The sequence below is a fragment of the Myotis lucifugus genome, unplaced genomic scaffold (assembly GCF_000147115.1).
Source record: "Myotis lucifugus unplaced genomic scaffold, Myoluc2.0 scaffold_507, whole genome shotgun sequence".
Classification (NCBI taxonomy): domain Eukaryota; kingdom Metazoa; phylum Chordata; class Mammalia; order Chiroptera; family Vespertilionidae; genus Myotis; species Myotis lucifugus.
In genome coordinates, this window is record NW_005871555.1 from 501,758 (window position 1) to 510,001 (window position 8,244).

At 57.9% G+C, this 8,244-nt stretch overlaps 1 protein-coding gene across 2 annotated transcripts in view; it reads right to left on the bottom strand.

Moving 5' to 3' along the window:
* UAP1 (UDP-N-acetylglucosamine pyrophosphorylase 1) overlaps window positions 1-8,244 on the bottom strand; it is a 33,319-nt gene that overhangs the window by 2,454 nt on the left and 22,621 nt on the right. The window contains exons 6-10 of one of the 2 annotated variants that reach the window (XM_006103779.3): window positions 6,272-6,465; window positions 5,410-5,550; window positions 4,645-4,833; window positions 3,440-3,490; window positions 511-577 (exon numbers count right to left, since the gene is read on the bottom strand). In XM_006103779.3, coding sequence (XP_006103841.1) covers window positions 511-577; window positions 3,440-3,490; window positions 4,645-4,833; window positions 5,410-5,550; window positions 6,272-6,465 — 642 coding nt within the window. The remainder of the gene's footprint in view (window positions 1-510; window positions 578-3,439; window positions 3,491-4,644; window positions 4,834-5,409; window positions 5,551-6,271; window positions 6,466-8,244) is intronic. The other variant, XM_023744995.1, reaches the window with a different exon arrangement.

Below are 8,244 nucleotides of genomic sequence, written 5' to 3' on the forward strand. Positions count from 1 at the left end.
CGGCCTGATTGTGCCCTCAACAGCCCCCCCCCTGCAGACCTGGTCACCCCTAACCCACTGCCGTCCTGATCTCCCCGCCAACTGCCTCTGCCTCGGCCCCCACCACCATGGCTTTGTCCGGAAGGAAGTCAGATGTCCGGAAGATGGCCAGTTGATCCAGTCTAATTAGCATATTACCCTTTTATTAGTATAGATAAGTAAAGTAAAAAGAGCCATGTGATTTATCTACAAAACAAGGCGGTCACATATTTTTGAAAAGCCCATTCTATCTCCATGTCCAAGGGACATGCACTGATGTGGAAGCGTCTCTTCATGGGAACCAGCCCCGTGGGCTCCGCGGCACAGCCGGATGGACTCTCAGGGGAGGGGCCGAGAGCAAAGGCGGCTCTGCAGGACCGGCTCTCAGGGAAGGGTCCCCGCAATGCTCCGTCCTGTGAGGGCAGCTCCACTTAAACATGAAACAGAACCAGACTCTACTTTAAAAACGAGCAGAAAAGCAAAGCTACTCACTTCTCCGGCGTAGGAGGTGAGGGGGGAGACTTCGCACTGGATCGGGTCATCGCTGGCGTCCTTCAAGCTGCGGAGAGACCACGTGTCACAGACTGTCCCCACGTTGCCCGCCAGAGGGAAAGGCAGAGCGGCTTTCCTCTGAGAAGCTTGTGAGGACAGAGTTCTGCTGTTAGCAGCCCCGACGACCACCAAGCGCCCTGAGGATTAGGCTCCCAGACACGGTCACGGTCAGCAGACAGCCGGGGCGTGCCGCACCTCGCCCGCCGGTGCACGCATCGCCTCCTGGACATCTCACGTCCAAGTTTTAATTTGACAAGGAAGGGACAGCAGACTGAACAGACACAGTCCAGGTACGTCCCCAGGTGCTTGATCCTCACAGTCACTTTACTCCTCGCCACACCAGAGAGCTAGGCTCAGAGTCTGACAAAGACAATAACGGTGCAGCCTGCACGGCAGCCACTCGCCACAGGGGGCACTCAAACCTGAACTCCTTGAAACTGTAAATCTCAATTTTAATTGTAAAATTCAATTCGCATCACAATGACCGTGTTCCAAGTGCCCGTAGCCACGCAAGGCTGCGACAGCAGGCCCGTCACCACGCGCCTCCTCCAGGCCACGCTCAGCACCGACAGCACCTGCCAGCCTGAGAGTCTCCATCACCTGGCACAAAGCAATGAAGTGTTAAAACATATCTAAAGCCATGAGACCTCTGAGCTTTCGCCATGTCAAGAGTTTACAACAGGACCCCAGGCGCACAGAAGCCCGGCCTCCTGCCGCCTGGAGACCTCTCTCCATCCCTGTGCTCTCACGTGGCCTGAAACTACAGCCCAGCCCAGAGCCGAGCTCCTGCGTGGGCCACACCCGGTCATTCTCCAACAGAACCGTCAGCTGGATTCAAGGTGCTCGTGCTCATGTCCTGCTCCCAGGACCACCATCTGCCACGCTCCTCTGACCGGGCCACTCGGGGTTATTCCAGGTCATTCCCACCAGGCCCCTGTGACGAGCTCCACCTCCCATCCTCTACATTAGCTCAAGCCCACCTTCCCCTGACTGCTCTCCACAGTGCCTGCCCTCCTTCATTTACTCGAACAAAATGATGCTTATTAGCATCTGCGGAGGCCCCGCGCTGTGGCTCAGCTGGCTGGATTCCTGCTCAGGCGCATACCTAGACTGCCAGGCGCATACCTAGGCTGCGGGTTCAAACCCTGGTCGGGGTATGTCAGGAAGGCAACCAGCCGACGTTTCTCTCCCACATGGGTGTTTCTCCCTCCCCTCTCTCAAGTCAGCAAGCATATCCTCAGGGGAAGATGAAGACCCACTTGCACTGGGACCCTCCGGGCCTGCAGGAAACGCCTGCTCTCCTCACGAGCCCCGGGGCCGCTGCACGCTGACAGCACCTGCGGCCTGAGTGGGGTGGCTCCCGGGCTGACGGGAGGAAAGATGCTTTAAAGGTGGGGTGCAGGGCTCTGCAGACTGTGTCAGGTTCCACCACGAGAGCCCCAGAGATCTGGCACAGACCCCCTGGGCCGCTCAGGGTCACATACGCCAAATGGGAAAATGAAGTCCCACCTGAACCTGACCCTGACCCTGAGGCCGAGGGACTTGGGGGCCAGGATCAGGTGGTAGTTTTGAACCCGAGGAATACACAGCTGCCTGAACATGACCTCCCTCTGCACCACAGAGGTCCCCGCCAGAGAACTAAAGGGAGCAGGGAGAAAAGTAGCAGCAGTTCTCAACCTGTGGGTCTCGACCCCTTTGGGGGTCAAACGACCCTTTCACAGGGGTCGCCGAAGACCATCGGAAAATACATATATAATTACATATTGTTTTTGTGATTAATCACTATGCTTTAATGATGTTCAATTTGTAACAATGAAATTGGGGGTCACCACAACATGAGGAACTGTATTAAAGGGTCGCGGCATTAGGAAGGTTGAGAACCACTGTACTAGCGAAAAGAATCTGAACAGGGAGAACTCTAAAACCTTTTGTATCTTCACTGAGACGCTGGAGGGTGTTTGCAGCTGTATAATTAAGAATCGCTCACTTTTCAGGTTAAAAGCTGTGTGGTTCAATGAGAAGGAAATTTAAGGTCGAAAATCTATTTCTTAAATCATAAAGGCAGCTGCTTCCAGACGCTGCACCCAGTCCGCCTGGTGCAAGGATGACAGACTCCAGGCTCCTAGAGGACAGGAGCCGGCTCTGGGAGTCCCCTTCCTTGGCACAGCCCACGTCCCAGACCCAACAGCCACGGGCGGCCTCTGCCGGGCAAGACGAAGGGCAGGTGGCAAGGCGGCAACGCGACCACCGAGCTCTGCTGCTGCTGGGAACCCGCCCCGACCCTGCCCGGCACAGTCCCCGGGTCTCCACAACCTCCCTCCAGACCAGGCCTGCCCTGCGGGGTTGCGACAGCATCTGCCACGCTCTCTAGCTACACAGACCATAGCTTTTCAGATGCTGGCAGCACCCAGAGGGGAGAGGACATGGGTGCTCCAGCTAAAAATGACCTGCTCTTACAACAAGACACTTTCTTAGGAGCAGGACAGTGACTAATACTAACACAGAGAGACCGAATGGGGAGCTATTAGCATGAGAACAAACCCAAGAACAGTTTCCTGCCCCCTCGGGCCTCAGGATGACTCCAGTCCAGGAGACACCCCAGCCCACGTGGTGGCTGTGTGGTGCTCCCACCGGGCCCCTGCGCCAACCTTACCTGCACTCCCGGACGCTCACTGCGGCTCAGACACCTGTGGGGTCTTAGTACGCATGCTGCCCGTGCCCAGCATGCACTGCGCTGAGTTAGTGTCCAGACAGATGCCTGCCACCAAGGAAGCAGCGCCCACCGAAGCCCCGCCCCCCGCGGCAGCGCTACACTAGCTCCGGGAGAAGCGCAGCCCGACACCATGCTGCAGGCAGGCGGGATAGTTACTTGTCCGCGACCCCGGCTGTGACGGCCTCGGGCTGTCCGTGCGCACCAGTGCTATGTGGGAATAAAGAAGCATTACTGGGGGAGCAAACCAAACAACAATGAGGGGACTGCCAACTCTGCTGGCCTGGAGGCAGGATGGATGGGAAGGGATAAACTCAGCAAAGGAGATGGAGGGTTGAAAAACAAACTCAATGGCCAAGACGAAGCAAGGACAGCTGACACGCCCATGCCGGCGCCCTGGCCGGACACGCTCAGCAGGCCCCTTCGGTGACAGCCAGACCAGCCGCCGGAGGCCCAGCACGGACCCGTGCTCAGCACCTCTGCGCACCCAGCCAGCACTCCATCCCTCGAGGGCACAACTGACACGGCAGGACATGCTTTGTGAGCACAGAAACCAAACGACTTAGCAGGGACTTCAGGTGCCAGTGAAGGTTTTATCATAAAATATAAGGTTTAGCCTAAAAGGCCTTTGTATCCGGCTGAAGAGCTCTAAGAATCTCCTTGTTTCCAACTGGAATGCCACCGAGACTGGACGGGAGGCTCATCATTAACTGCCCAGGGAGCAGCGAGTCCCCGACACAGCAGGCGGCCCAGCAGCGCGGCCTCCGGCCTCCTGGCTGTGGGAACCAAGCCCTCACTCCTGCCTTCAGCCGCTGGGAGGTCAGCGCTGGCTCTGCTGACTTAAGGTGGGGCAGGTGGTGAAGAGGAACCCCACAGAGCCGGTGGGCGTGGTGTGCCGCGTGGACGGGGTGTACCAGGTGGTGGAGTACAGCGAGATCCCCCTGGCCACGGCGAGATCTCGTCTTCTCCACCACCTGCTCCACCTAAAATCCCGTAACATTTCTCAAGGTTGAGGACTCGGGACTCGGTGGCATTCATTTCCCTTCCTGGCGCCTCTCTTAGGACCTGACGCTGCCACAGGGGCCCTGTGTCTCGTAGGGGTGGCGGGAGTTTTGGGGGTCCCCCAGATGTGTGGGCAGTGACCTACGGTACAGCTGCTGCTGACAGCCAGACCCAGAGGCACCGGAGGGGTCCCCTTCCAACCACTGCTCAGTCGGAGACGTGTGTGAACACGAGGGCTTCCGCAGATCCGAGGGGAGCAGGCATCCCCCACACCAGGCAGGGACGCTCTGCTTGGTTAAAGATGCAGTAACAACCGAGAGAGAGGAGGCGGCCAGGAGCGAGGGCCGGGGGCACACGCTCACCGGGGAATGGCGGGCAGGCGGCAGCCGTTCTCGTCGATGAAGTGGCCCCCGGCGTTGAGCACCCAGCAGTGGTGCAGGGACATGAGTGCGTGCCGGGCCGTGGTGGGGTTGTCCTTGCCATTCTGACTGTCTGCGTTCTTCAGAGGGGAGAACTCGTCTTCCCGCAGCACCTCATACACCACAAACTTCCTGCCGTGGAAGCAAACGGAGACGCCTGACTACAAATAAAGCTGCTCCCGGCATGGCCCCCACCGCCGGCCTCCGCTCCCCCCGCGGGCCTCCACCCAGCCCAGACGAAGACTCCAAGAAGTAACTAGTCACAAAGACTAGAAATCTTGGTGCAAAAAGATCCCATTAGTGTCTGTTCTGGGGGAGAAAAAGGACGATTTAGGAATGTATTTGGTGAGATGATTCTTAGCTGATCGGTCGTCTGCGTTTTCATACCGGTCAGCTCTGCGGTTTCCTGGAGCTACGGGAACTGAGAACACGCGCTGTGACCCTGGCTCTCGGGCAGGGAGACGCCTGAACCCAGGGCCGACTCTGGCGGGCCTGCTAGTCGCTCAGCCAGAGCGAGGGCAGGAGAGCCACCTGCTGACGACCACTGATGTGAGACGAGCCTCCCGGCAACTCGACACTCGTGGCCTGGGGCTCCGACGCCGTCACAGCGCCCGCCACTGGCGGCGAGTGTGCGGAGGCAGCGCCCTGCCTGGGAGAGGAAGGCAGGTCCCGAGACCCTCGGTCCATCCTACGGGCTGTGACACCTACTTTGCAAACTGGAAGATGTCGAAGACGAACTTTTCCATCTTTATTCCGTTTGGCTTGTCGGGCTTCACGCGCTGCCCCTGGGCGTCCACACACGGAATCTTCTTCTGAGCCACGTGGTGCTGCAGCTGCGGCTCGTGCACACTGGGCAGGAAGAGAGGTCACTGGAGGGGAGGCCTCCGAGGCCGTCACACCAACGCCTCCCCAGGACCCCGTCGTCCGTCAGCGTTCTCCTCCGAGTGGGGGGGGGGGGGGGAGTGGAGCACTAAGTCACTGCGGATGAAGGCGCGAGGCTACAAGCAGCACAGTGGACTGGAATCGCTCGGAACTGAGTGGATGCCGAGGGCCAGGCTGACTGAGCAGCCGTCCTGGCGCTGAAGCTGGCCCGTGGAGGGTCAGACAGCGCGTGCCCTTCCCTCTACACCTGGGCAGGCAGGCAGGGCAGACGCTCCGCCCGGGCCCAGCTGCCCTCACGCTCTAAGGCACTGGCTCCTGAGGTTCCTCGGCACCAGCTCCCGTAGACTGACGCCCCTCTACACGTCCCAGACCCTGGCTCAGCAGCTGTGGGGCAAATGCATCTCCAAAGTGTCCGGCTGTGGGAGAGCCGGGGGTTCGTGTCTGTCCCTCGCTTCACCAAGGCCTAGCACACTGGCGGGAGGGAAGAGAAGAAAAGGGGCGACTCTGTGCCCTCAGCTTATGCCCCGGGAGGGGCTCCTATGACCCAACTCACTGACCCCCCGTGCCAGAAACATTTCACTGGGCAGAGGTGACCCCAGGAAGTGGATGAATTCTGCAGGACTGGACTTGGGGTTATCTCCCGACTTCTCACGCAACAAACAATCCGCAACGCCCCACCCTGCCGTACTTGACAATGTCTCTCAGAAAGGACACAGTGAAGAAATGGTTGGCGATGTTCCCCGCGTTGAACAGCAGCCGTCCGTCCGGGCCCCGCCGCTGCGCCGTGGCCAGGGAGATCTCGCTGTACTCCACCACCTGGTACACCCCGTCCACACGGCACACCACGCCCACCGGCTCTGTCGGGTTCGTCTTCTCCACCACCTGCCCCAGGCAGACAACAGCACAGGAAGAAAAGCACTCGCTACGCTGCCCATCACCATTTGCACAGCCCGGGTGCACTTGCACTGACCAGGCAGGGGGAGTCGCTAGCTGCAGACCATCACCTACCCCTGCACAGTCTCCGACAGACTCCCTTCCAACTGGACGGGAGGCTCATCGTTAACTGCCCAGGGAGCAGCGAGTCCCCGACACAGCAGGCGGCCCAGCAGCGCGGCCTCCGGGCCTCCTGGCTGTGGGAACCGAGCCCTCACTCCTGCCTTCAGCCGCTGGCAGGTCGGCGCTGGCTCTGCTGACTTAAGGAAATCAGTTGCTGGAGAAAAGCTTTAACTTTACTGATTTGATTTCATCTATACTCAGCATAGACTTTTCAAACTGGGGACACATTTCAGGAATCACTGGAAATTCATGCACTCGGCGGGGGGGGGGTCCCCCCAGCCTGGCCTGTGCCCTCTCACAGTGCGGGAGCCCTGTGATCAATCGCCCCAAAGAGGTAGGCGGGGCCACAGGACCCCCAGGCCTGGTTGCATGAAGCAGCTGCAAGGCCCGCCTCCACACCACGCACACAGTGTCAAGTACCCGCCCACCCATGCGCGCGCGCAATGCGCACGCAGCCTCCTGGTGATGGATTGTGATGGCGTGAGGGCATCACAGTGTGAGGGCGTGACGACCACCTAGGCTATTATTAGTATGGATGTGTCCTTAACCACACTCAGCTACTTTGAGAATAAATGGAATGAAATTTCTCTGAGATTCATAAGACAAAAAGTAAGGCCTTTTGCCTCTCGTTTTATATTGCCCAAATCACTATTTTATTTGAAAATGACTTTTTTCCCCCCATTTTCATTCATGGAAACAGCATATTCCTTGTTTTGAGGGATGTCACGGGGAGGCAGGGGCAGCAGGCAGGTCGCTGGCTCCCACCCCGACTTCGGGCAGAAAGGCCCCCCACTGATCTGTGTCCCAAGCTAGGTTTTGTCTGAAGAGGTTCTGTTCTTTAAAAAAGTTTGTAAACCAGCTATTGGACCTTCTGTCAATGGCTCCAGGCTGGGGAGCTGAGAGAAAGGGGTGTGTGGAAATCAGAGGAGATGTAAGAGTATTTCATTAAAAAAACCTCACAGGTGCCCTAACCGGTTTGGCTCAGTGGATAGAGCATCTGCCTGCAGACTCAAGGGTCCCGGGTTCGATTCCGGTCAAGGGCATGTACCTTGGTTGCGGGCACATCCCCAGTGGGGAGTGTGCAGGAGGCAGCTGATCGATGTTTCTCTCTCATCGATGTTTCTAACTCTCTATTCCTCTCCCTTCCTCTCTGTAAAAAATCAATAAAATATATTTTAAAAAAACAAAAAACCTCACAGGTACTTCTGACACCCGCCACCCCAACCCCACACAACTCATCTAAATGTCTAACTTACTCAGGAGACAACTGTGAAAGAACGAATCTGAGGTCAGGTTCGCGACACAAAGAGCCTCAGAAGGATCACACAGAGTAGCTGAAGGGACTGCACGCTCTGCCTGTTCACTCACGTTCCAGCTGCTTCCAAGGATTTTGAAAAATGTGTCCCCGGTTTGAAGAGTCTATGCTAAGTATAGATGAAAGCAAAGCAGGAAAGGTAACTTTTCCTTAAGTCAGCGCAGCCAGCGCAACCTGCCAGCGGCTGAAGGCAGGATCGAGGGCTCGGTTCCCACGGCCAGGAGGCCGGAGGCCGCGCTGCGGGCTGCCCACTGTGTCCTTGCACTATTTGCCCTGAAAGGAGCACAGGA